General features: G+C 40.2%; 3 protein-coding genes across 3 annotated transcripts in view; 1 reads left to right on the forward strand and 2 right to left on the reverse strand.

Moving 5' to 3' along the window:
* acin1a (apoptotic chromatin condensation inducer 1a) overlaps positions 1–13,764 on the reverse strand; it is a 25,804-nt gene extending 12,040 nt beyond the window's left edge. Inside the window, exons 1-8 of the mRNA XM_044219393.1 lie at positions 13,627–13,764; positions 12,909–13,127; positions 10,105–10,170; positions 9,832–9,943; positions 9,668–9,723; positions 6,481–9,465; positions 3,171–3,326; positions 2,228–2,313 (exon numbers count right to left, since the gene is read on the reverse strand). Of these exons, the coding sequence (XP_044075328.1) occupies positions 2,228–2,313; positions 3,171–3,326; positions 6,481–9,465; positions 9,668–9,723; positions 9,832–9,943; positions 10,105–10,170; positions 12,909–13,046 (3,599 nt within the window). The 5' untranslated portion in view covers positions 13,047–13,127; positions 13,627–13,764. The remainder of the gene's footprint in view (positions 1–2,227; positions 2,314–3,170; positions 3,327–6,480; positions 9,466–9,667; positions 9,724–9,831; positions 9,944–10,104; positions 10,171–12,908; positions 13,128–13,626) is intronic.
* lg13h14orf119 (linkage group 13 C14orf119 homolog) lies at positions 13,648–14,878 on the forward strand. Its single transcript, XM_044219396.1, has 2 exons — positions 13,648–14,085; positions 14,181–14,878. The coding sequence occupies exons 1-2, from the start codon at positions 13,648–13,650 to the stop codon at positions 14,352–14,354; spliced, it is 612 nt and encodes a 203-aa protein (XP_044075331.1). The 3' UTR covers positions 14,355–14,878.
* Positions 14,874–26,741, reverse strand: part of si:ch211-14a17.10 (protein MLP1) — an 18,184-nt gene continuing 6,316 nt past the window's right edge. Inside the window, exons 24-60 of the mRNA XM_044219241.1 lie at positions 26,441–26,503; positions 25,924–26,007; positions 25,619–25,705; positions 24,766–24,840; positions 24,585–24,605; positions 24,326–24,415; positions 24,135–24,224; positions 23,957–24,043; positions 23,806–23,868; positions 23,670–23,732; positions 23,520–23,582; positions 23,361–23,429; positions 23,152–23,235; positions 22,844–22,930; positions 21,988–22,062; positions 21,827–21,877; positions 21,552–21,641; positions 21,361–21,450; positions 21,180–21,269; positions 21,029–21,091; positions 20,880–20,942; positions 19,854–19,922; positions 19,391–19,474; positions 19,011–19,097; positions 18,806–18,889; positions 18,592–18,660; positions 18,414–18,503; positions 18,234–18,323; positions 18,048–18,137; positions 17,851–17,940; positions 17,675–17,755; positions 17,359–17,421; positions 16,607–16,669; positions 16,441–16,503; positions 16,142–16,288; positions 15,832–15,879; positions 14,874–15,588 (exon numbers count right to left, since the gene is read on the reverse strand). Coding sequence (XP_044075176.1) covers positions 15,035–15,588; positions 15,832–15,879; positions 16,142–16,288; positions 16,441–16,503; positions 16,607–16,669; positions 17,359–17,421; positions 17,675–17,755; positions 17,851–17,940; positions 18,048–18,137; positions 18,234–18,323; positions 18,414–18,503; positions 18,592–18,660; positions 18,806–18,889; positions 19,011–19,097; positions 19,391–19,474; positions 19,854–19,922; positions 20,880–20,942; positions 21,029–21,091; positions 21,180–21,269; positions 21,361–21,450; positions 21,552–21,641; positions 21,827–21,877; positions 21,988–22,062; positions 22,844–22,930; positions 23,152–23,235; positions 23,361–23,429; positions 23,520–23,582; positions 23,670–23,732; positions 23,806–23,868; positions 23,957–24,043; positions 24,135–24,224; positions 24,326–24,415; positions 24,585–24,605; positions 24,766–24,840; positions 25,619–25,705; positions 25,924–26,007; positions 26,441–26,503 — 3,320 coding nt within the window. The 3' untranslated portion in view covers positions 14,874–15,034. The remainder of the gene's footprint in view (positions 15,589–15,831; positions 15,880–16,141; positions 16,289–16,440; positions 16,504–16,606; positions 16,670–17,358; positions 17,422–17,674; positions 17,756–17,850; positions 17,941–18,047; positions 18,138–18,233; positions 18,324–18,413; positions 18,504–18,591; positions 18,661–18,805; positions 18,890–19,010; positions 19,098–19,390; positions 19,475–19,853; positions 19,923–20,879; positions 20,943–21,028; positions 21,092–21,179; positions 21,270–21,360; positions 21,451–21,551; positions 21,642–21,826; positions 21,878–21,987; positions 22,063–22,843; positions 22,931–23,151; positions 23,236–23,360; positions 23,430–23,519; positions 23,583–23,669; positions 23,733–23,805; positions 23,869–23,956; positions 24,044–24,134; positions 24,225–24,325; positions 24,416–24,584; positions 24,606–24,765; positions 24,841–25,618; positions 25,706–25,923; positions 26,008–26,440; positions 26,504–26,741) is intronic.

Here is a 26,741-nt window from a genome sequence, read left to right on the forward strand (position 1 = left end):
CATTTGATTTGACAACATACGAACAATGGCCACAGAATTAGCTCGACATTTTTACAATTTCCAGTGCTTTCATGAGAAAAAGATAAATACAGTGGAGTCCAAAACTGTAACTCCACTACCAAAGAGTTTGTTTCGTTTCATCTTGAAACTATTAGGTCAGTTTCAGGTGAAACTAGCTATTTACAGATACTCAGGCAGATTCCTTCCTGAGGGCAGGGCTTATGTAACTCAGAGTAGTTTAAATTTCCAGTTCCCGTCCAATTTTTTCACAATTGAGAATGACTTCCGGATGGGAGCCGAAACGTCTTGATTCTGAAAACAGTGTCCAGATGACTACGACTGAAACCTTTTCTACATTATTTATGAAATTATGTAAAAAGGTGTCTTCAGCCAGAGGATTTTTAAAACAATATTGCAGACTTGGCTGGCACTGATTCCAGTTTTTACCATATTACACCTAGATCCTTTGGGAGCACCAGAGATGTTCAGTGGAGTTGAGGTCTGGTGACTATTAAAAAAGGGAAACCATGTAGTCAGCGCTTCTTGATTTTTCAGTTTTGATAAGCCTGGCATAGCTTTGACGCATATTTAGAGTCACTGTCCTGTTTTAAAATGAATACTTACAACCAATAACTTCTGCAAAATAATTATATTTGGTCAATGTGGAGTTGATCCTATGTATGCCAATGCTAGAATTACAAAAATATCCCTCCAACCGTAAATTCCTACCACATTTTCACTGTGGGCTCCATGTAAGGAAGCATTAACCGCTCATAAACACGTGATTATGTTTTCATTAATTCTCCGCAAAATTTTAAGCAAATTTACAAAAGAAATCTGACAAAGAAAATGTCAATCTGCATGTGTTTCCATCAACTAGTGCTATAAGAATATTGTCAAGGGAGTGCCACAAAATTTCACAGTACCCATAACTGTTCTTTAATCAAGGAATTTCATTGCTGCTTCTCACCTTATATAAAAGTTAAGGTTATTTTATTAAAATCATTTGTTCCCTCTGTGCACATGCACAATGTGATTTTTAATTTTATGATATTTCTGGTTGAGTGGAAGTACAGAACAGTGAGCGGCAGAAATACTCTTGAACTTGAAAAGCAGAAGGTCCTGCAATGTCAGTGTTTATCAGCATTATTTCTTTTTTTCTTTAAAACCTTTTCTTTCTTTAAAATAAGACGGTGTAGTCCCTCATTCGTCCAGGAGTGTTCTATCGTAGAAAAGGTTTCAGTCGTAGTCATCTGGACACTGTTTTCAGAATCAAGACGTTTCGGCTCCCATCCGGAAGTCATTCTCAATGGATTCACAATTGAGAATGACTTCCGGATGGGAGCCGAAACTTTTCTTTCTTTAAAAATCTGGTCTTTTGTTGACATTTCCAGTGCGAGTTTTGACATTTATGTATTTACATTTATGGGTTTTTGATGGAAAAGTTAATTATGTGCATGAAAACTAGTGAAGTATATGTAAATGACACCCTCCTTTACAAACAGGAGAAAGTACTGAAACATATTTAACAATCACAGCAGAGCAAAATGAAATTTGAAGCTTCCTTAGCTTGAAAAAACTATTCAGAACAGCCTTGCATGTGATATCACACTGGAAACAAATAATCATATTTAGTGTTTTGCTCATAAAAAAAGGGATGGAACCAGGTTTGTATATTGCTAGACATGGTCTTTAAATATGGTCTGTTATGGGAAGGGGCAGGACCAACAACACTGATCAATCTGATGCAGACCACCCAGGATGGGTGTGAAAATACTATAAACCAAATGACTTTTGACAAAACTGATTTACATGTTTACAAACATTAAGTAATTAAGGCAATTTAACAGTAGAACCCCCACCTTAAACTTTTGTAGTACTGATGTGTCATGAGTAGCTGTTGAACAGCTGAATTAAATTATTAATATTATAATTTGATTTGCTTAGTACTTCTATTCCTGTGTGCATTGACGTGATAGCGAGCAGCTGTAACGAAAGAGTTTTCCCTCAGGGATCAATAAAGTATTTCTGATTCCGATTAAAGAATGCACTGTTGGTTATTATTGACTATAGATGCCCAATAGAGCTGGACTGACTAGACACCCTGTTCACAGCCTGCAGACTAAAGTGCTGTAAGGGCACAGATTCATTCACCTGTGTGTAAATCTGACACATGCAGAGACAATGTATAGGATGTGTTTCATAAGACCAAGACTTAAAAGCAGACCTTTGTTTGTCCTTTTCCTCCTCTCCCTCGCTGTCCTTTCTCTTCCTTTGTGTCTCCTCTCTGGTTGGTGCTTTAATAAACGGTTTCTGGGGATTTAAAAGGGCAGGAAATGGAAAGGTCAAAGTTCTTCAAGTACTTAAGGTATTACCACCAAAGGGAAAATAAATACCATATATAAAGCCATCATGAGATTTGTCTGTAGCATAACTTGATCTTAGGTAAATATTTTCTTAGGAATTGAGATTTTTAGGTTAAGATGTGGATACACATATACCCCTTTCACACCAAAATTTGCGCATATATGCACGTTTTTTAAAACGCGGGTAAACCTGCTAAAATAGCCGATTGACTCCATTCCCATTGTCAGCAGATGAGTTTGCCTTTCTGTTTATTTCTGATTTGTCACGTTCCACATCACGAACGCGCCGAAAAACAGGGTTAGTAAACAGTAGTAAGCAGCATGGAGGCCAGTGTGCTGCTGTATGTAGCCCATATAGACTGTATTAAAAAATAAGGTGTTTCTGGTTTAACAGCACTGTGCTGGGCAGGTGACACGTATGTTTACAGTGTTTGTGGCCTCTGTAAGACGCCACAGCGAGGATATAGTCACAGCTGACAGACTGTCATACATAAACATATGAATGAGACCATATGTTTACAGACATCCGCAGATAGAAACAGATGAAAGAGCAGGGGGAGTCGCGCCAGTAAAGGGGCGAAAATTAGCGTGTCCACCTGGGTGTCATGTTTCCATCACTGTCGATCGGAGCTGGAGCCGATAAATACCCATGACTACTGCAGAGTCATTTGACCAGGGAATGAATGCTGATTGTACCCTTTACTACTGAAGACAAAGGCCAGATGTTAGTGGGTTTTTTGTCCAGTGTGAAAGGGGCTATAGTTGTCTCAAGTGTTGATGATTCTTAACTTATGAGCAACTGACCTTGGTGTGACTGTCTCCATCAGCAGTTGTGTTACTCTTCTCTACAGACATCTCTCTTTTGCAAGGGGAGGCTTTTGGAGTTTCTTTTAAACAGTCAGTCTGAGCCTCTAGTTTCGCCCTGTGCTGTGGTGAAGAATCTCTTTCAGGTTTCCCTTCCTAAAAAGAGAGACAACACAGCAACATTTTATGCACTGAAAAAAAACTAAATACTAAAACTATACTATAACTATGAAGTATAAAAATGACCAAAATGTGACTAAAACTAATAAGCATTTTCGTCTAAAGACTAAGACTAGATCTAAAATAGATGCCAAAATTAACACTGCTACCGGGGCGCCCCTCGCCCAGAGAAACACAGGTACAGTAGGGCGGGTCAAGCCTTCACTATAGTAGGATTTACAAATTCGCTCCCAGGACGAGGACTGCTGCAACAGGTCTGCCTTCATTGCAGAAAGAGGGCGACAGTGATGTGTGAAATGCCAGGCCCCACTTCACATCCACTGGTTTGAAACATTTCATGAGAAGTGATGGAAACCAACATGAAGCCAATAGGTAAAGCTCATCACATACTGATCATTGCTGGTGTTTACCATTTACAATAATACAGTTTATACTTACTGAATGGTATGATGCAATAATGAAATTGATCTTTTTTTGCCCACTTCAGAACAACTATGACTCTTAACTAATTGTAAGAGACAAGGTGTGTCTAAGGCCACGAAGAAAGGCAAGAGAGGCCCCAGATAAGGAGCTGTAGCCAAGCAAACAGTTGTTGAGCACTACAATAGATGATAAATTAAATTGCTATACAACTGCGTAATTTAAAAGTTTTGAAGTTAAATATTTCTCATAATTACAATTTGCATGAGTTGCTGTTTGGGAAACACTGTTGGTGAACTAATGAACTGTGAAATATTTTATGCATTACATTTTAAATGCACTGCTTTTTAATTGTAAAGTCAGATATTTTGAAATGCAGTTGAATATATTAGTTACCTTTTGTACAGATTTTATGAGATTTATATAATATAATAAACAGAATTGCTTGTAGTAGTAGTAGTAGTGTGTGTGTGTGCGAGCGTAAGGGAGGGGGATATACTGAGCTGGGGTGAAAAATTGAGGCCCATTTCCAACGACTATATTCACCCCCCCCCCCAGACTTTCCTGTGCCTGCTCCTTCAGAAATAAATACATGAAATGGGTCAGGATTTTCCCCATTTATTTTATCTAGGCACCATTTACATATTTTATAAAACACCTGTGCCTGTAGCTCATTTAATGAGCGCATAATAGATAATGCTTCTGACTGATGAATTTTCTGCATTTGAAGTTCAACTGACACTGCCCTCCTTTCTAGTGGCTGTAAATTTGGAATTTCTTCTTTTTCATTGGGACACACATCCCTGTTAATACTTATTTCTTCTAAACATTCTAATCGCTCCAATTCTGTTTCAGGACAAAGAGCTGCCCATGTTTTCCAATCTCTGTGCTGATCTCCACCTGTGACTTGCACTGCACTCATGGAACTGCAGGTCTGACTTGCACTGCCTCCATGGGCTGCATGTTGCGACCCCGTTAATGCCTGCTTGCAGGTCTAGTTCTATCTAATCTATATTGTAAGAATCCAGACTATGTGTGTATCAAAAATTATGAAGATCTGAAATTGCTAACCTATTGTTACAGAGGTTATTTCATGGAAAATCAAAAACCGGCAAACCCGTGTGACTAACGACTAAAAAAAGGATGTTATGAAAAACTTGTGCTGTAGCCTCATACTTTTGACCAACATGAAAAAATGTCAATGATTTGTGATTAGCTCAGCTAGTAATTATATTATATAATTATTATAAGTAAACTATAAAATTCCACTGTGGACATTAATGGATTAAACAATTTCAGTAACCTTCAATATTCTGGAGTGAAATTATTGCAAATCAAATACTCTCTTAAAATCAAAAGCTATCTTAAAATGTATTGAATTGTCAAGCCTCAGAAAACAATGATAGGCCTACTCTCTTTTCCTCATAGGGGCATTGTCAGAAAACACTTGCCCAATAAGAGCTGAATGCTCTGCTAAGCGCTGAACACACAGCTTGCCTCTTTGCATTTGTATGTCTGAATGTACAGTTATGCACCAACATTGGTTTATCTCAGCAAATGAGTAGTTTTAAGTATTAGACTTCAGTGGGGACTTCAGTGCTTGCTGTGATAATGCCATGAGTGACAAATATTGATAAATGAGGCACTATTATGCATAGTTGACTGCCATGGTGCTTAAAACTTTAGAGACAGGGGCCTGTCACGAGTGAATAATGTTGCTCTAACACTAATGCCTTCAAAGACTAGTTTTCAACGCAGAAAATACCAATTACATAGTATTCTCTACCTCCATTAGTGACTCTGATTATCCTGCCATTAAAACTTTACATGGCACCCATATTACTCTTGCTGAGTCCTACAAATATTTAGGAATTTGGCTTGACAGCAGACTATCATTCAAGATTCACGTTCAACATTTGACTCAAAAATTAAAAATCAAACTAGGTTTCTTCTTATTAAAGGATGTCTGTCTTATTCCAACCGTAAAACCATTGTGCAGTCTACCTTCATGTCTGTCCTTGACTATGGAGATATTCTGTATTGTCATGCTGCCCCATCAACACTTCAGCAGTTAAATCTTGTGTATCACAGTGTTTTACGCTTTATCACAAATAATACATTTTGTACTCATTGTTCTCTGTATCACACGGTTGGATGGACTTCCTTACAGTCAAGAAGAAATAGCCATCTCATGTTATTCATCTATAAAAGCTCTACTGTTGAAGCTTCCAAACTACCTCACATCTCTTCTCTCATTTAAATCTAGTAACTACAGTACACGATCCAGTAACTACCTAACCTTGAATGTCCCTCATGTACGCACTAATGTTGGCAGAACTGGGTTCAGGTACTATGCACCTTTTAAATGGAATGAACTGCAAACTGCCCTCAAACTGCAGTCTCACATTCCCCTTGGAGATTTTAAAGCTTTATTATCTGATATTTTCTGTGATTTTTTTAAACTGTTTTTACTAATTCCTTGTTTATTGTGTAGTTGTGTTGATTCTATTTGCTGATTGTGTTCTTGTGAATATGTCTTGTTCTCAGCTCTCTTGGAAAAGAGATCTTAATCTCAATTAGACTGCCTGATTAAAAAAAGATTAAATAAATAAAAAGAGGCTGTTCCTGTTGTAAAGAAAACACTCGTTGCCTGCAAGATGATAGACACAGTATGTCAGGGACAGAGAGAGGTTCCTTTTAGACCACTTACCCTTCTACCTCTTGAAGTGGAGCAGGTTTTCTCTTGAGAAGATGTGGATGAGCCAGAAGATCGAGATGATGAGGACCCAGAGTCCGATTCTGAGGAAGAGGAATCATTAGACGATGATCTTTGTCTTGCTTGTTTTTCTTCCTTCTTTGCATCTCTTCCCCTCTGCTGTGCAGCATCCAACAAACCCTTGCTTTTATCTACTTCTTTTGCTTTTTTGGTGGATTCCATGGCAGCCCGTTCTGTCTTCAATGAATCTGCTTTTTCTTTGTTCTCCGATACGTGGCTTGTGGCCCCTTCTTTTTTGGGACTCTGGACCAGTGTGGTACTAACAGTGGTCTCGTTCTCAGGCTGGATCCCCACATTTCCCATCGGCATAGCAACAACCTCTTGTTTTGTCCGCATCTGTGGAACTTCCTGTTCAGTGGAGGGCTGGTGTCCTTCCTGCTGTCGTTCCCCGACATTGGCGAGGGAGGAGACAGGTGAGGCCTGAGGCTGGGGGGTATTAGAGAAGTTACGGGGCTGCTTGATAACCATGGAAGTGGAGGAAGATTGGGGCTGAATTGGCGAGTCCCTTATGAACCGGAACTTCTTGAATGAGGACTGAGGCGACAGAGGTGTTGGTGACATGGATGCACCAGATTCTGCTGCTTCACTCCGGGACATTGGAGCATGGACATCTTCAAGCTCTCCTGCCTCAGTCGATGACTTTTTAACTGGTCCTGTAGAGAGGGGGGGAGGAGTGGACAGGGGGGTGAGACCAATCTCACGGCCACGTTTGAATGGAGGGAGGTGACTCTCCCTTTCCTTTTCAGCCATCCTAGCTCTCTCTTTTTCCTGTTCCAGGGCCCTCTCTTGCTCCTCCTTTTCTTTCTGCATGGCTTTCTCCTTCTCTAACCTTTCACGTTCGAGAGCCCTCTCCTTCTCCTTCCTCTCCTGTTCCAAGGCTCTCTCCCTTTCAAGTTTCTCCTGCTCTAGAGCTTTCTCCCTCTCCAGTCTCTCTTTCCTCTCCTTCTCGGCTCTTTCCTTTTCCATCCTCTCTTGTTTCAGAGCTGCCTCTCTCTCCACCCTCTCTTTTTCCTCCCTCTCTCGTTCCAAGGCCTTTTCCCTCTCTATCCTCTTTAGCTCCAATGCTTTCTCTCTCTCAATTCTCTCCTTTTCCTTCTTCTCAAGCTCTAACCTCTCCTGTTCTAGGGCTCTCTCCCTCTCCAACTTTTCTTGCTCTAGAGCTTTCTCTCTCTCAATTCTCTCTCGCTCTATGGCTTTCTCTCTCTCTAGTCTCTCTTGCTCTAGGGCTCTCTCCCTTTCTAGTCTCTCTTGCTCTAGGGCTCTCTCCCTTTCTAGTCTCTCTTGCTCCAGGGCTTTCTCTCTCTCTATTCTCTCTTGCTCTAAGGCTTTCTCCCTCTCTAACCTTTCCCTTTCCAACCTTTCCTGCTCCAAAGCCTTTTCTCTCTCAACCCTCTCCTTCTCCTTTCTCTCAGCCTCCAGAGCTCTTTCCCTCTCTAACCTCTCTTCCTCAAGAGCCCTCTCTCTCTCCTTCCTTTCCTGCTCCAAAGCCTTGGCTCTTTCTAGCTCCATCGCTCTCTCCATTTCTTCTCTCTCTCGCTTCTCCCTCTCCTCTTTTTCTCTCTGCAGACGTTCTTGCTCCAGGGCTCTCTGTCTTTCAATCTCTCTCTGCCTCTCAAGCTCCAGGGCCCTCTGTCTTTCGAGCTCTTTCTGTCTTTCGAGCTCTTTCTGCCTCTCGAGCTCTTTCTGCCTCTCGAGCTCTTTCTGCCTCTCGAGCTCTTTCTGCCTCTCGAGCTCCAGGGCCCTCTCTTGTGCTAAGGCTTGCTCTCGCTCTTCCCTCTCTTTAGCCAAAGCTAGTTCCCTCTCCTGCCTCTCTCGTTCTAGAGCAAGTTCCCTCTCCCGCTGCAAAGCCTTTTCTCGTTCTTCTCTTTCTAAGGCCTGCTGTCGTTCAATTTTCTCTTTCTCCAGAGCTCTCTCTCTTTCCTCTGTCTCGAGTGCAAGAGCTCTTTCCCGCTCTTCCTCCATTGCTCGTTCTTGCTCAACTTTTCTCTGCTTCTCTTGCCTTTCCAGATCAAGGACCTTTTCTCTTTCTATCTCAGATTCCCTCTCTTCTGTTGCAGTGGCCTTGAGCACACTCACAGGTACTTGAATATTGGCCGAATGTGCTCCTGTGACACTCTGGTTGGTGCCTGGAATCATGGGAAATGGCACATGGCCAGTGTTGGCTGTGTGAGTGATGGCAGATACCAGACCCTCTGGATGTCCTCTGCCAGGTATTGATGTAGCTGAAGGTGAACTGCTGTCTTGCCTGTTGCCTTCCCCATTACCACCGTGCCAACCTGCTCCCGAGAAAGCACCTTCTGACGCCATCTTACGTGCCAGAAGGGTCAGCGGGCCAGGCTTGCGCTCTGCGTGTCCACTTCTCTGTGGCTCTGGGCTGCTACTGCGGCTGCCGCTGCTGGAGGAACCAGAGCTGGAGGTACTGGGTGAGCGCCTAGCTGGGGCTACATCTGGACTAGGTGGGCTCTGCTTAGGGGTGTCAGGCAAGGGGAATGATAACTCTGGAGGCGGGGAGGGAGGAGGTGTTGGCTGGCGGAGTTGAGGGGACAAAAGGGAAGGCATGTGTTGCTGCTGGGGTTGACAGGATGCTCCAGACCTTTCTCTGGTCGTGGGCACTCTGGCTGGCTCTCTGAGGCTTCTCCTCCGAGCACCACTGTCCCAATCGTCATCGTCACCATCCTCCTCGCCATCCTCGCTATCCTCATCGTCGCTGTCAGCGGCGACTTCGTTGGACACAGAACCCCTCTCTGGCCGCTGCTCACCACCAGGAACACGCATAGCCACAGAGCCAGAAGCAGGAGGACCAGACATGTCAGCCTCCTGGTTCCTGTCACCCTCTCCCTCATTCACTGCACCAAACAATCCCTCTCCACCAGAGGGGCCAGGTGGCTTGTGCTGCTCAGCCACTGCTGGTGTGACATCCTGATGGGGACAGAAAGGGAGATGAGACTTATTTCGTCATAGCACTATGCCAATTTTCTTCCATGTAAATGATCTGGCGCAACTCTTACCAGCAAGTTCCTTTCAAATGTGCAACATCTTTTGGAGCACAGAGAATCTCCAGGCAAAAAGATTAGAAAATGTGACCGACTGCAATAGGTAAGAAAAGAAAGTGATGTCTGACCTGGGCTTGGGGAGGGCATGAGGTACTGTTATTAACTTCTGCGTGGTCCTCTTCCTCTGTTTACAAAAGACAAAGAACTAAAATCACAAAAATGTTTTGCGTACTGACCCGAGATGTGTACAGTAACTTACTTAGTTGCAGTGGAATATTGTAACAACACTTACCATTTGTTTCATATGCTTCGCGGGCCTCTCTCTCTAGGCGCTGCCTCAGGAGCTCCTGTTGTTTAGCCAGATACTGCTTGATAAAGCTGTTCTGGCTCATTTCCTCACCAATCTAAAAACAGACAGACCATTAAAAATAGGGTGCAAACCTTTTGCAGACATTTACGAGAATTTAGCTGATAACCATTTTGTCCATTATACTTAAGAGGTCATTACAAGTGAAAAGGGCTTCAGACGTTGAACTGAAAATTAAAGCATCTTTGAGACCTTTACCTGTGAGTTTGGCTGCAGTCCAACGTGAGCGGTGGAGGTCCTCTGCAGATTCTCCAGCATGAGAGCCTGTTATTGAGACAAGAGACTTTATTCATTTGAACTAAATAACAGGCAGGTTTTCTTCCAGAGGTGTTAGAGTTGGTACTGGTGCTTTTGAATGTAAATATCTGGGTCATTAATGACAACCTAGTTTGTGTGTACTGTATTTAGTCATCATTTTGCCTGCCAATATTTCCATCCTTTATGAACTATTATGAGTCTCTGTGTGCTTTGGCATGCCATCAACATAAGCCTGTTCAAGGTGGGAATGTTGCCGGCATGCTATCTAAAATCACACACTGGGGCAGCATTATGTTTGGTTCAGTGTAAAAAAGCAAAGTCTGCTTAATGACGAGTCTTCTTCACGGCAGTATTGCGGGATCTCTGTTTAAAAGTGTTATAGATGGGACAAACATCATTCAGCATCACTGCCTCTCTTTCTTAATAATTTTAGGTTTGGAGAATTCTGCCTTTGATGCAGCTTACAGTTGAGAACAAACGGAAACTTGTGGAGAAAGAGAGGAGGATGACATAGAACAGAGTTCCCTGGTCAGAAGCAAACATGTAACATGGTAAGAGTCATAAAGGTCAATCAGACCCTAATGGGCAAGGCAACTCAGGCTGTGGTGGAAAGCAGACCAGCCTAAGAATAATGTGGGTAGAGTTGCAAGCAAAAGCTGCTGGACCTAACTGTGTTTAAATTTTGCAAATGTTCAATTAAACACTGTTGTTTTCATCTATTTCTGTCCTGACACTCATTGCCAGCCATGCAACATTTCTCCTACTGCGCTGCTTGTATAATTTTTCACCCTGCATGCACACACAAGGACACAAACAGGCATGGGACGATATGAAAATTTCATGTCACGATTATCCTTTTTAGTGAAAAACAAACAATCTTAAATAAGGTAATCATAAGGTCCCCCTGCATAAATAAAGGATAAACACATTTTTTAAAAAGCAACACTGTGTGAGTCTGTTCTTTCTTATATGTGTATATATATATATATTATATATATATATAATATATATATAATATATATATATATATATATATATATATATAATATATATATAATATATATATATATATATAGTCTGTATATATATATATTATATATATATAATATATATATTATATATATATATATATATATATATATATATATATATATATATATATATATATATATATATATATATATATATATATTATTACTATTTTTCACTTCTCTACCATGATGTCAAATGGTACAGACAACAATTTCATCAATTGCATCAATATATATAATTTACCCCCGAACTGTCCCTTTAAGAAATACATTATTATAAATTATCCTTTAACAAAAATAAAGTCCAACGTGTGGCACTGAGTCAAACTGTACTACTTTGGACCCATTTTAGTAAAGGAAAACCTTACGGCACTTTTCTGTCATCACACAGCCTTGTGGCCTAGAGAGTGAGATGTGCCAAACCTTGGCAATTCAAAATAAATCAGGAAATCAATATAAGACTGTATGTTAGCCAGCTAGACAGCTTTTTCATGTTCAGTCATGTGAGGACATTCACAATTATCCTGATTCACGATTAGTCCTGTAATGGAAATTCACCGCAATCAACTTATCCTGAGTGTATTTATCCCAATCCCTAATAATATCTTATATTGTCCCATCCCTAGATACAAACAAAAGACACTTCTTGACATGTAATGTTCAATAATGGTATAATCTCCAACATATTGGGCAGTGATAAGCAGTAAAGCAAACAACACATGCTATACCTAATATAACCAGCAATGAATTATGTGACCAGTTGAGGTCAGTGGCTTGCTTTTGGTGGCAGTAGGCCTAAATTGTATACAATTGTGCAATCAAAACCTCCACATTTTAAGAGGGATTTTTAAAGTGCCTAAGCTGGTAACAGACAATGTAGCAACACATTTTGTTATAAGCTATAACTATATAACAGTGTTCAGATGTCACATGTGAGATATGGATGACATAAAGCTACATTGGGATCATCGATGTTTAACATAGAAATGCAAATACTTGCTGCTTTCACGGAGCAATTCAGCGGACAAATAGTAAGTTAGTTAACCGAACTAACCAATTAAAAAAACAGAAAAGAATGCCCCAACTTTCATGGCGAGGTAGATAAGGTTGAATACCTGTCGCAATGTAAACAAACTGGCTCATGCAGGACATATGGAAGCTCACGGGCCTGGGATACGTTTTTGAGCTAAACTGTTCCTAAATTTGGCGGCACAGCGAAATGTGTTTACTCAAATACGTTGCATTAACGCTAAATAGACATTCTGAGTTAGCTGATAAAATTTGTCGAGCTACTAAGTAGATGATGTAACGTTAACCTCCAGGCTAAACACATGCACACCAACGGTGCTTGGGACAGACACCGTTAACTGTAACATACACAGCAGCGAGACAGGCCACCGCTCAAGTCACAGCGTTAGCCAGGGGAGCTAACGAGCTAACAGGACAACATCATCCCGACACACTTTGAGTTTAGGCACTAAGTTGATTGAACTCCCGGTCTTGCTACGGTTGGTATACTTCTGCACCGCCCAACCGCAGTGTAGTGCAAACAGACGCATTTTACAGCTGATTAGTGACCGTTAACCTCGATAACTCTACTACGCTGCTCGGCAGTAACGATACTCAGTTGTCGGCCCTCGAGAGCATCAGCCCGTCTCAGCGTTAACATTAACTCGCAGCAACCGTGGTCCGGTATTTCGCAGCAGATCTCACCCCCTTAAGTCTTTTAATGAGAGCATTCTTCTGTCCGCTTTTCGAGAGTCCTCTCTCCTCAAGAGCAGCTTTCAAATCTGCTACTCGAAGGGACTGGAGCGGTCTCCCGTCCAGGGTAACGTCTTCGAGATCCGCCATTTTCCGTTCCTCTAGTCAGTTCCCAGCAAGAGCGCCGAGCAACGCCTTCCTCCACCTAGCGTCATCGTCGACGACTTCCCCCTAATCAAATATCAAATAAATAAAATGTTTCTTAATATGTAAAGCCTAGAACACACAAAATTCACTTTCAGCACCATTAAATGTATTCATTTTATATATTATACACAACTTACCGTTTTATTCTTTGTATTTGTTTAACAACAAACTGCGCAAAATCTGCGCAAGCCTGATTTCCTACACAACAAAGCTAATTAGCTAACTGTATACTTCCTGTATATATTTGTAAGAAAGATTAACGCGACTTTCGTTTAACGTCGCTACGCTTCAAATATGCCGGCAATAAGGTAATTTGCGGTTAAATGGGTCTTCACTACCATTTATGTTAAGAACAGTTAATTGTGACGCTGTAAATTCAGACACCGAGGGTAAGTTAGTATTGCTGATATATAAGCTAAGCTACATGTTAACGCTACCCAGACCAGAGGAGTCTCTGAGCAGCAGACATTGCTGATTAACTTACAGCAGATGAATAGCTGGATTTCCTCAGGCTGAAACAAACCTTTCCAACGTCTTTCCAACGATGGCGTGGTTCAGTCATGTCAGTCAAGGCTCAAATCAGCAGCAGCAACAGCAGCAGCCCACTGACAGCCACAGACTCACAGACATCTTGTGTAGCACTCACAACTCCAGGCTCAGAGGTCCGACAGAGGGATCACCGACCATGGCAACACAACACTGGACCGGCTGCCTCACTCCCAGCCCGGAGGACTTTCCATCAGCTCCACAGGGTGTAGCCAGCCCTCCCAGCCTTGAGAAGCTGTCTTGCGCTTCTCCAAGTGCAGGTCAGGGGAGAGATCCGGAGCCTATCTCCTATGTAAGCCTCCAGGAGCAGCGGTGCGTCCTGAGCTGGTTCCACAGCTGGACCGCTACTCAAAGAGAGCGGTTCTTGCAGGACCTTCTGGGAAAAGCTGTGCCTGGGAAAGTGTGCACCCTCCTAGATTCACTCAGTACTCTTCAGGTACTTTCTGTACTGTCTCTTCTTAACAGATAGAGAATGATGTTATGGCATTTCTAACATTTAACAGCTGTTTTCTCTTTTTGTACCCTGGCAAGGTTAAAGACAGACTACCAAACATCTTTGAATGCCAGCTGCGCCTGTGGTCCCAATGGTTTGAGTCTTGGCAAGAAGAGGAGAGGAATCATTTCCTGCACATGCTGGAAGAGCGGGACCCAGTTTTTGTTGCCCACTTTTACAGGAGTGTAGCCGGTACAGCAGGAAGAGACTGAGCAATGTTTGCATTGTGATGGAAAACAAAGTGATTACAACAAAATGTGTTTAAAGAGGTGACCTGTAGTGGGGGATGTGAATTAGATTTGAGATAGTTCTCAGAGAAATGTTTGTGTAACTGTGATGGGACATATTGTTGAAGGTAAACCATTTCATTTTAAGAACAGAAGTGTTCATTCAATATAAGCTGTTATTTTTTTTTTTTTTATTGTTTTGTTTTGGGGTATTTTAACACTTCCTACACCAGTTTCTCCAGGGCTGCATCACACATTATACCATGTTTATTTTTATTTTTAAAGTTTAGAACTTTTTGCTTAATGCTTTCATCATGGGTGAAGCTCTGCCATTTAGTGATCCAATGGTGTGAACTTGAAATAAACAAGTTTAATATCTGGCTGTAAGATAATTCAACTTGTAGGTTTCATTTTTCTGTACTGGGCCTAGTGATTAAAGCACCTGGAATGACATGGACAAGAGGACAAATATTTTTTCAATCACAGAAGAATAAACAAAATGCATTGTTGTATATTTGTTTTATTGTCTGGAACATTAAGCAAAGTATGCGTGAGAACTATTTTTGCCGTCACAGGGATTGTTTTTATTACCTACAAAGATGACCATAAATTAGATGCATAGCTAAGATGTGACACATAGGACAAAACATAACTTGCTCTGTTGTCTATTTTATCCAGTCAGTCGGTCCAGGAGCAAGTAACACTATTGGAATTTGACTGTCAACATCCTCAACACAAAAATTGATAAATGGAAAGATTTTGTCCGTAAAACTTTGACCTACAAATGAGTACATATGAGATCTGGCACCAGCATCATAAAAAGAGATCTGTCCCTTTTTGTAGTCTAGCAGAATGCCCAGTGTCAGAGGTTGTGTCTGAACTGGAATAATAACTGGTATCTTATCAATAGCTCTGTACTGACCCTGTTTGTTCAGGACTATAGTCCAGAAACCATTTGTCGGATTGAATGCCATACTTCCCTTTCTTTGAATAGATTCACTGGCCATCCCAAGGTGGTAACAAAGCTTCCCAGCTACAGATACCTCCCAGTATCTTCTGCCACTTGAGAAGCCAGTTGAGCCCAGGACAGCGAGAACCACATCAAACCGGCCTGGAAGTTCGGGGACATTTTGCATTTCCGCAGTAGTGGACATCACAGTGTTATCGTCAGACAGAGCTATTCTTGGGTTTGCTGTGTTTGGATCAAAGGCCATCTTCCCTGTAAACCGAGAAATGTAGTAGATCATGTGTATCTTCGCATCACATTTTGAAAGGAAATTGACATTAAAAAATTTAAAGAAGTACTCCAGTGATTTAGTATGTCGCTTCCATAAAGTTGGTCGACAAGAGACTGATTTAAAAAAAATATATCTGTTGTGTACTGTGTGTGTGTGTATGCGTAGAGTTGTGTATGTGTGTATGCGTAGGGTTGTGTATTTATATGAACTTGCGTGTGACTCACAGGCAATGATCGTTTTATCTTCCTCATCAATCAGTTTGTTTTGAAGATCTGAGGAGAGAGAAAGAACAGTAAGTTTTTTTGGGAGGGCAGGTCACAGTGTACTCTCTGCACTTTGCTGAACGGAACTAATAGTTCAGTCATCATCCTCAAGTTTGTTCTTATCGTTTTGCAGGTCTACCACTGAGACAGAAAAGACAGCAAGATTTATACATTTCATCAAGAATCACGAGACCAACCACTACCTTTCCACTATTATATTGAATGAATCTACATATTGTGTGTGTGAGCATTTCCAGAAGGCTGAACATACTTTTGTAGTTGTCCTGCAGTTTGTTATACTCCCTGGTCTGTTCTTCTAACTCCTGCTGCAGCTGGCTGAGCCTGCTATCCTTCTCATGCAGCTGCTGCTGCAGGTAATGAACGTTGTCCTGGCCCTGCTGCAGTTGCCTCTCTAAGTCTGTTTGATGAAATGAATAGTTCAAAATATGACATGAAATGACACACTGGATCTCAAGGACACAGGATCCCACCATTACACTGGCTGCTTTAAGTTAACTATATACTGACTGATTGTACTTATTTTGTCTATGGACAGAGAGGTGAACTTACTGTTGTATTCTTTCTGCAGGTGATTCAAATCCTCCTGGCTCTGTTGCAGTTGTCTTTGTAAATCTGTTTGATGAAATATTCAGTTCAAAAACTACATCAAATGACTTACTAGATCTCAAGGACAGCTATATGTGTAGTGATAATAAGGTCATATTGAGGATCTCACGGTCACACCGGGTGTTGGCATCAGAGCAGCGTATATTCAGTATGTTGACCTCTGCCTCTAAGTCTGACAGGGGAAGGAGGTTGAAACACTGACATGTATCAAACACCAAGTGTCAAGAGCAAGTTTTAAAGGAATAGTTCAACATTTTGGGAAATATGCTTATTCGCTTTCTTGCCGAGAGTTAAAGAGAAGATCAAATCCACTCTCATGTCTGCAGGGTAAATATAACTACAGCCAGAAGCCGGATAGCTTAGCTTAGCACAGAGACTGGAAATGGCAACCCTGGCTCTGTCCAAAGGTGACAAAATCCACCTAACATCACCTCTAAATCTCACTAATTGACACGTACAAAAACCAAAGTGGAATAACGACAAGTTGTGGTTTTGCAGGGGGTTATGTGCCGGACTATTTCCTGGCTGGGCACAGTCACTTCCTGGAGTCTTGTCATTATTGTCAAGTTAACAGGAAACCTTCAGGAATTTTCTTCTCCTGGCCAAGAAATAGTCAGGCACATAACCCCTCGTAAAAGCACAACGCACTTTGCTACCTTTGGACAGAGCCAGGCTAGCTGTTTCCCCCTGTTTCCAGTTTTTGTGCTAAGCTAAGCTAACTGACTTCTGGCTGTAGCTTTATAGTGTACAGACATGAGAGTGGTATCAATCTTCTCATCTAACTTGCTGAAGAAAGCAAATAAGCGTATTTCCCAAAATGTCAAACTATCCCTTTAAGACATTGCAATGTACAGTACATACCTTTATTTGCGTTTTCAAGTTTTCTGTTCTCTCTTTGCTGTGCTTGTATTTCTTGTTCCAATTCTGAGAGAAGACAAAAATAACCATAACTGCATGAAAAACCAAAGTGACTTTTTTCAACAACATTCCAGATAAAGGAGGAAGGTAGTAGGATGTTCATTTTACCACACAGATGATTTAGGCGATACATGTTAGTCTTAGGAATATTTTATAATATTAAGATATATCTTAACCTTATATCTAGCATGCACAGTAAAAAATAATGTGTTGGATGACAGCAGAGACACAATAGTAGGAAAGTAACAGATTGACAAACCATTGATATTTTTTTGTATAGCTTTGGATGCCTTTTTCTGAGTCTTTGTCAGTTGTGCCCTCAGATCAGCAATCTCCATTACTAGCAGAGACACAGACACAGCTGCAGTGTTATTTTGTGCTTAAAGGAAACAAACAACATGACACGAAACATTAGCAAATCCAACATTTTCATACTCAATTTAAAATTATTTGCATCTGTTTCCTTGAGTAGAAGTTCACTGTCTTGCAGTTGCCTCTTTGTCAAATCCAGTCTCTTCTTATACTCTGAAAATGATTTAGAGATCAAAGAAAAACAAAAATCATGAAATCAAATCTGTGTATGTATTAACTTATGGTATATTACAATGTAACGGTCACATTTTGTTCTTTACCTTCGAGGTTCTGAGCGTTTTCTCCTTTGAGGTCTGATATCTTAACTTCCAGTGGTTTGATTTTCTTGTGAAGTTCCATAATCTCAGCCGCTACAAAAAGACAAAAGCAGGCTACTTTTACTATTCTGATGCCATTTGATAACACTGTTTTGTTTTTTGCTGACCAAAACTGAGCGGAACACTTACACAAGTTAGCAATCCTCGTGTCACTTGAGTGCAGCAGCAGTGTCTTTTGTTTTATCTGATTTCTGACGTCCTCCAGTTCATTCTCCAGATCTTCGAGAAAGACAGAATGGATGTTTTATTTCCTCAAAATGTATGACTGAGCATTCAGAATAAATTTGACTTGTATATATTGCTTCCCACCTTTAATTTTCTCCAACTCTGCTTGTATCTGAGCCTCTTTTTGCTTCCTCAGTTTTGCTATTTCATCTTGTCGGGCCAAGATTTTAAATACTAACAGAAGAAAGGTTGGATTAGATCAATTCAGTGGATACAAGACCATGATCAACAATGATGGAACAATTCCATTTTGATGACTCACTCAGTTGAGTATTTTCACTGTTTTCATCTTGAATTCCTTCAATCAAATAGTTCAAATGGTCTTGGAGTGCTGCAGACAAGAGACGTAGAACACCATTATTTCATAGGAGCACATGTATTGCTTTTACTTTTTATTCAAAACATTTGGAGTTTCTAAAATGTTATTGCTCCAGAGCCCTTAGTATAGGTAGTCAAGGTATGTTTCTATCACTCACCTCTAATCTTGTTGTAATGTGTGTCATTTGTTGCCACAATCGCCAATTTCTCAATCTCTGTTTGTATTGCAATAATCTGCAGAACTGGATGAAGGGTTAAACATTGATAATCATATTCTAGCATGTATAACTTTCCGGTCTTGACTATACATATAATTCAGTGATTTTCATTCTTTCAGTGGGTTGTTGATCATGTTCTACTCACTTCTTTGTGGTTGAGCACTTTTTGCTTTTAGCGCCTCTGTTTTTTTGGCCAGCTCATTCGTTTTCTCATCAATAATTTTTTGAAGTTCTGCAGAACAAAAACAAAACCGTTTTTTTAATTTGTATATCCGTTGTTCATCATGCCTAAATAGGAATGACCACTCACATCATTGTTTAGATGTTTCTCTGCTGCACAGTATCCATTTTGTATATTTGTTTTTATCATTGCCACATCACAACTGCCACATAAGTTTAAACAACATGGAAACGGAATATCTCAAAAACGGTTATATACTTCATATCAAGCAAGGATGGAATATATCAACATATGGGCAATATTAACCTGTATAGTGACAATGAAACACACACACACACACTGACCTTTTATCTTGGTTTCAGACTGAGTGTTTTGCAGTTGTCTCTTTAGCTCTTCCACTTGCAGGGTTAATGTAGAAACTTGAAGAGCTGAAAGAACCAGATTTAAAAGAAGTTAAACCAAGCAACATTATTCAAATTGTCAAAGTTTTTCCTTACCCTTAAAACATTATAAGCAGATCACGACACAACTCTCACCATAGTTTAAGAAAAAAATAAACTGCCTGCATTCAAATAAAATAAATTGAAATAGCAGAAAATAGTAAAAAATGCCCCAATAATTTCCCAAATCCCGTGTTTAGTCCAACCAATACTCCAAAACCTAAAGATAATCAGTTAACTATCATATACGACTAAGAAAACCAGCAAATTCTCACATTTGAGAAACTGGAACCTGGAATTTTTGGCATTTTTACTTAGGGTAATAATACAGTACTAACAATAATAGTAACACGGCTCCACCACTCACCAAGTGAAGTAACAGTATCGGATTTGGACTGCAGATCCGTCAATTTGGCATCCAGGTCATTCTGCAGCTCTACAAGGACACATTTGTATCAACTGTTGATCCCACAGGCAGAACAAGATAAAACATTTGAACGCTTCAAATAGTGCTATCTGAGGAGTGTGAACAATTTCTTTCTGAAATACGGAGTTTCTTTATGCTAATTCAGTCGTCGTGGTTGTGACAGGCAACATCTGCTCAGCAAGATTTTCTATCTTAGGTGTCTCGCCAGGGTTGCCCTCTACAGAACTACAGAAACATTATTTAAAAAATGGCACAAATGACTTCAAACACTTCTACACTTCTTCCAGTCCATATCGTCAATCATTACGATGACAATTTTACCAAGAATTACTGTACCCACCTATTCAAGTTCAGTGATTCCTCTAGCTCCCCTTGTAAGCAATCTGTGGCTCTTCAAATTTTTTTGGACTGTAAAAAGCCACCCATTAAGGCCTCGACTTTCCTGAGAAATAAGTCTGGAGGGGTCGGTATTAGGGGTGTCGCAATATACCGGTACTGACGATAACGGTGATATTTAAAAATGAAATATTGATATCATGTTAATAATACACATGTGATAATATCGTGTAAATAATCCAGAAACTCTTAAATCATGTCTGTTTCTTTCCGTTCTCTCGTTGTCATGTAGGTGGTGGTAAAGAAAAAACACACAATAAACAAAGTTAAAGACAAATTTAACTGATAGCATTATTATTTTTCTTTTGGCCACAGGAGCCGCGTAGTGCAAGATTCTGTACTTTTTCCTCCATCCTGTAACTGGATTCAGCTCTAATATTGAGGAAAACTTGGTATACCAATCCAATAAATTGCTAAACAGAAAAAAGATGTGAAGACTCTTCTATTTTTAACAACAATTACTTGAAAATAGACAATAAACCCATTCATTTCCCACAGTGGAGTCAAAAGGGTGTGACATCGCTGGCCAGCAGGGACAGTAAGTAACAAGTCAACAGAGGCTACACTCACCTTGAAGTTTCTGTTCATAACTGGAACACTGTGCCTCTGTCTGGTTCAGTTGATTCTGCAGAGCTAGTGACAAAAACACATTCATATTTGACTTAATCTTTTTTTATTTCTTGTTGCAGAAGCCTACACGTGCCAGGTACTAAACTTACCCTTGATCTCAGCCTGATTACGAGAGTGCTCCTCCACTTTTGCCTTCAGTTGTTCTCTCAGCTCTAGAAAAAGTAAGGCATGCTTCAGCTTAAGAAGGCGCTACTGCTAATACATGAATTCAATTATGTCAAAGGGAAATGAAACACTCACTAATACTTGCAGCAGAAGCTGTTTGGATCACATTGTTCTTTTCTTTGTCTAGGTTTCTGAGTTGGTTGTGCAGATCAGTGACTGTAAGAACTAACAAACAGAAATCACATATGGTAAAGAAATATATTTCAGACTATTTCCTAAATTATGAATGTAGACACCGTGTTCCCTCTTTACTTACTCAACCTGGCGTTTGTCTGATTCTTCTCGTTCAGCTCGTTGACATATTTCTGCAGCTCTTTCTTCGTGGTTGTAAGATCATTTATGAGCTCTGAGACAAATTTAAAGAAGTTAAAACACATGTATTAGTTATATGCAGAGGTCATGATTTGCTTGCTTGGGGATTTGTAAAGGTTAGCTGGAGGTTCTTACGGGTTGCCTGAGAGGTTTCTAACTTCTGGAGGTCTGACAACTGTCTCTGCAGCTGCCCCACCTGACTCTGCAGCGTCATGATTTTCAGCACTGAAGCACACCACAACAGAGAGGAAAAAATGTAGGTTAATTCAAGAGATACTGTAATAGGATCCCCAAATATAGGGAAAATAACAGAGATTCCCTAATCAAAGGGAGAAAAGAATGAAAGCACAACTTGTCTGTGAACCTTTCTGCTCGCAGTTATTTCAAACTCACTCAGTTTTGTGTTTTCATCGCCGCTGCGTCTATTTCAGTGATAAGGCCATCCACTCTGTTTTGCAACTCTGGCAAAAAGTAAATAGTCTTTAATGTAGATTACATTGTGTCATTTCTGACTTGACTGTCAAATAATGTCACCCTGAATAGTTAATTTGGCATTTTAAATAAGACTAACCTTTTACACGGTCACTATTGGCAGCCGTTTTCTCAAGGTCCCATATCTCATTCTGCAGCTCGATGATCGTTAAAACTGAAACAAACAAACATGCAGTGAGTTTGACTGAGTCCGTTAACAGCAACTACTGACTGGTCTCTTTTTTTCACACTCTTAGGACTACAACCTCAACCTGCATTGTGAATACATTTAAAGTCATGCATATTTTAGAAACCACGGGCATGACAACAAGGACAAAACTCTACATGGAAAACTTAAAAAGTATGCAAAAACTGTCACAAGAGGCCAAAAAGGGAAGGCATCACCAACAAAATAACAAAGATCCTCTGATTTGACGATGTTTTATTCTGTGTTATTTAGCAATTAGTGTCCAAATGACAGTAGAATTATTAGTTACATTAGACCTTTGTGTTGACAGGCCTCCTGACTCTAGACTTGTAAATGCTTTATGTTCTCTTGATTCTACTGCACAGCCCATGTCAAAGGATCCGCATTTAAACATGGTCAAACTCTTTTTTTGTGTGAGGTTGTTTTCCTGTTACAGCATGCAGTGACAAGAAGTTAACGCTGAAATCACTCTAAAGAAATGTGTAGCTGCAGCTAAGTGTTTAAAGACACTTTTTAAACTCATTTACGGTTTACAGCCACTACCTTCTTTCAGTGACTGCTCATTTTTGATGTGCTGTCAGTTTGTCCCTGGTAGAGACTGGGAGCTTGTAACCAAAAAGTCCAAGATAGTAAGTGTAGCTTAGCTACCTAAGTTACCTAAGTGCCATCTAAAAACTTAGTATACTTAGTTGCTTAGGACGTAATCGGTGACTCAGATCGACACAGAGGCTCAAATCAATGCGCTCACTTATTTTTGGGTTGGCAATCAGTCTCTCTATGTCTGCAGTCTTGGAGTTCAGTTCTTCTTGCTTCTCTTCCAGTTGCCTCTGCAGCTCTGTGAGGAGACAGAAAGTAACAGTGAGGAAATAAGAAAGCAAAAAAAAAGGTTTAATAATGAAAGTTTTGTCAAACCTAGGGGGAAAATCTGCATTTATTTCAAGAAATGAATCAAGATTCAAGCAAAGAACAGACATTTCTCAATGCCATAGTAAATATTGTACTAACACATATGCACAATTGCAGTGTCAAAAATCCACTGTGACTTTTGTTATGCACCTGAGATCCTCTCTGGGTCTTTTGTGGTGGAGATCAGAGCACTCAGAGTCTTCAGCTCATCATGCAGGTTTATCACGTTCAGAACTGACTCAGAGAAACAGAGCAAACATCACAACACAGCTTATACTTCTGAAGCAAACCATCAGATGAGAAACTGAGCAGGAGAGATTTCATCTATAATGTGAATAATGCACTGTAACATTACTCACTGAGTGCTGCTTTGTCGTTCCCAGTTCTTTTCAGGTCTACAATCGTCTGTTCATATTCAGTCTTTACCTCTGATAGAAACACACACATAAACCAAATCAGAACTGAAACTAAAACATAAATCATCGCAGCCTTTAGTTGAAGCCAGATTTACAACTTACGCTCATATTTTTCCTCAAGACCAGAGCATTTTTCATTCTTTAATCGCAGTTTCCTCTGCAGCTCTATTGTACAGAAAGATGAAGACAGGTCATCAAAGCTCTCGCTTCAGAGCAGTCTTAGTTATGACAATCCTATAAAGAAAAACTCACCTCTGACCTCAGCCTGAGCTTTGGCATGTTCCGCTCCTTTGGCATGAAGCTGAATCTGAAGGACTGGTTCAAAACAACGCCATGTTAAGTCAAGGTTTTTTCGCGGTAAACAAAATACTCTTACTCTTACTCTTACCCTTAATCTCAGCTTGATCGTGAGAGTGCTGCGTCATTTTTGCTTTCAGTTGTTCCCTCAGCTCTAGAAAAGTCAGTTTTGCTTTACATTATCAAACAGCACATTTTCATGAAGTGAATTCAGTGATCTTAGAAGAAAATGAGATACTTACGAGTAATTGTTAAAAACGATGTGTTATTGTTGCGTTGTTCTTTGTCTAGGTTTCTGAGTTGGTTGTGCAGATCAGTGACTGTAAGAACTAACAAACAGAAATCACATATGGTAAAGAAATATATTTCAGACTATTTCCTAAATTATGAATGTAGACACCGTGTTCCCTCTTTACTTACTCAACCTGGCGTTTGTCTGATTCTTCTCGTTCAGCTCGTTGACATATTTCTGCAGCTCTTTCTTCGTGGTTGTAAGATCATTTGCGAGCTCTGAGACAAATTTAAAGAAGTTAAAACACATGTATTAGTTATATGCAGAGGTCATGATTTGCTTGCTTGGGGATTTGTAAAGGTTAGCTGGAGGTTCTTACGGGTTGCCTGAGAGGTTTCTAACTTCTGGAGGTCTGACAACTGTCTCTGCAGCTGCCCCACCTGACTCTGCAGCGTCATGATTTTCAGCACTGAAGCACACCACAACAGAGAGGGAAAAAATGTAGGTTAATTCAAGAGATACTGTAATAGGATCCCCAAATATAGGGAAAATAACAGAGATTCCCTAATCAAAGGGAGAAAAGAATGAAAGCACAACTTGTCTGTGAACCTTTCTGCTCGCAGTTATTTCAAACTCACTCAGTTTTGTGTTTTCATCGCCTTAAATGCGTCTATTTCAGTGATAAGGCCATCCACTCTGTTTTGCAACTCTGGCAAAAAGTAAATAGTCTTTAATGTAGATTACATTGTGTCATTTCTGACTTGACTGTCAAATAATGTCACCCTGAATGGTTAATTTGGCATTTTAAATAAGACTAACCTTTTACACGGTCACTATTGGCAGCCGTTTTCTCAAGGTCCCATATCTCATTCTGCAGCTCGATGATCGTTAAAACTGAAACAAACAAACATGCAGTGAGTTTGACTGAGTCCGTTAACAGCAACTACTGACTGGTCTCTTTTTTTCACACTCTTAGGACTACAACCTCAACCTGCATTGTGAATACATTTAAAGTCATGCATATTTTAGAAACCACGGGCATGACAACAAGGACAAAACTCTACATGGAAAACTTAAAAGTATGCAAAAACTGTCACAAGAGGCCAAAAGGGAAGGCATCACCAACAAAATAACAAAGATCCTCTGATTTGACGATGTTTTATTCTGTGTTATTTAGCAATTAGTGTCCAAATGACAGTAGAATTATTAGTTACATTAGACCTTTGTGTTGACAGGCCTCCTGACTCTAGACTTGTAAATGCTTTATGTTCTCTTGATTCTACTGCACAGCCCATGTCAAAGGATCCGCATTTAAACATGGTCAAACTTTTTTTTTTTGTGTGAGGTTGTTTTCCTGTTACAGCATGCAGTGACAAGAAGTTAACGCTGAAATCACTCTAAAGAAATGTGTAGCTGCAGCTAAGTGTTTAAAGACACTTTTAAACTCATTTACGGTTTACAGCCACTACCTTCTTTCAGTGACTGCTCATTTTGATGTGCTGTCAGTTTGTCCCTAGTAGAGACTGGGAGCTTGTAACCAAAAAGTCCAAGATAGTAAGTGTAGCTTAGCTACCTAAGTTACCTAAGTGCCATCTAAAAACTTAGTATACTTAGTTGCTTAGGACATGTCGGTGACTCAGATCGACACAGAGGCTCAAATCAATGCGCTCACTTATTTTTGGGTTGGCAATCAGTCTCTCTATGTCTGCAGTCTTGGAGTTCAGTTCTTCTTGCTTCTCTTCCAGTTGCCTCTGCAGCTCTGTGAGGAGACAGAAAGTAACAGTGAGGAAATAAGAAAGCAAAAAAAGGTTTAATAATGAAAGTTTTGTCAAACCTAGGGGAAAATCTGCATTTATTTCAAGAAATGAATCAAGATTCAAGCAAAGAACAGACATTTCTCAATGCCATAGTAAATATTGTACTAACACATATGCACAATTGCAGTGTCAAAAATCCACTGTGACTTTTGTTATGCACCTGAGATCCTCTCTGGGTCTTTTGTGGTGGAGATCAGAGCACTCAGAGTCTTCAGCTCATCATGCAGGTTTATCACGTTCAGAACTGACTCAGAGAAACAGAGCAAACATCACAACACAGCTTATACTTCTGAAGCAAACCATCAGATGAGAAACTGAGCAGGAGAGATTTCATCTATAATGTGAATAATGCACTGTAACATTACTCACTGAGTGCTGCTTTGTCGTTCCCAGTTCTTTTCAGGTCTACAATCGTCTGTTCATATTCAGTCTTTACCTCTGATAGAAACACACACATAAACCAAATCAGAACTGAAACTAAAACATAAATCATCGCAGCCTTTAGTTGAAGCCAGATTTACAACTTACGCTCATATTTTCCTCAAGACCAGAGCATTTTTCATTCTTTAATCGCAGTTTCCTCTGCAGCTCTATTGTACAGAAACATGAAGACAGGTCATCAAAGCTCTCGCTTCAGAGCAGTCTTAGTTATGACAATCCTATAAAGAAAAACTCACCTCTGACCTCAGCCTGAGCTTTGGCATGTTCCGCTCCTTTGGCATGAAGCTGAATCTGAAGGACTGGTTCAAAACAACGCCATGTTAAGTCAAGGTTTTTCGCGGTAAACAAAATACTCTTACTCTTACTCTTACCCTTAATCTCAGCTTGATCGTGAGAGTGCTGCGTCATTTTTGCTTTCAGTTGTTCCCTCAGCTCTAGAAAAGTCAGTTTTGCTTTACATTATCAAACAGCACATTTTCATGAAGTGAATTCAGTGATCTTAGAAGAAAATGAGATACTTACGAGTAATTGTTAAAA

The sequence above is a fragment of the Siniperca chuatsi genome, linkage group LG13, assembly GCF_020085105.1.
Source record: "Siniperca chuatsi isolate FFG_IHB_CAS linkage group LG13, ASM2008510v1, whole genome shotgun sequence".
Classification (NCBI taxonomy): Eukaryota; Metazoa; Chordata; class Actinopteri; order Centrarchiformes; family Sinipercidae; genus Siniperca; species Siniperca chuatsi.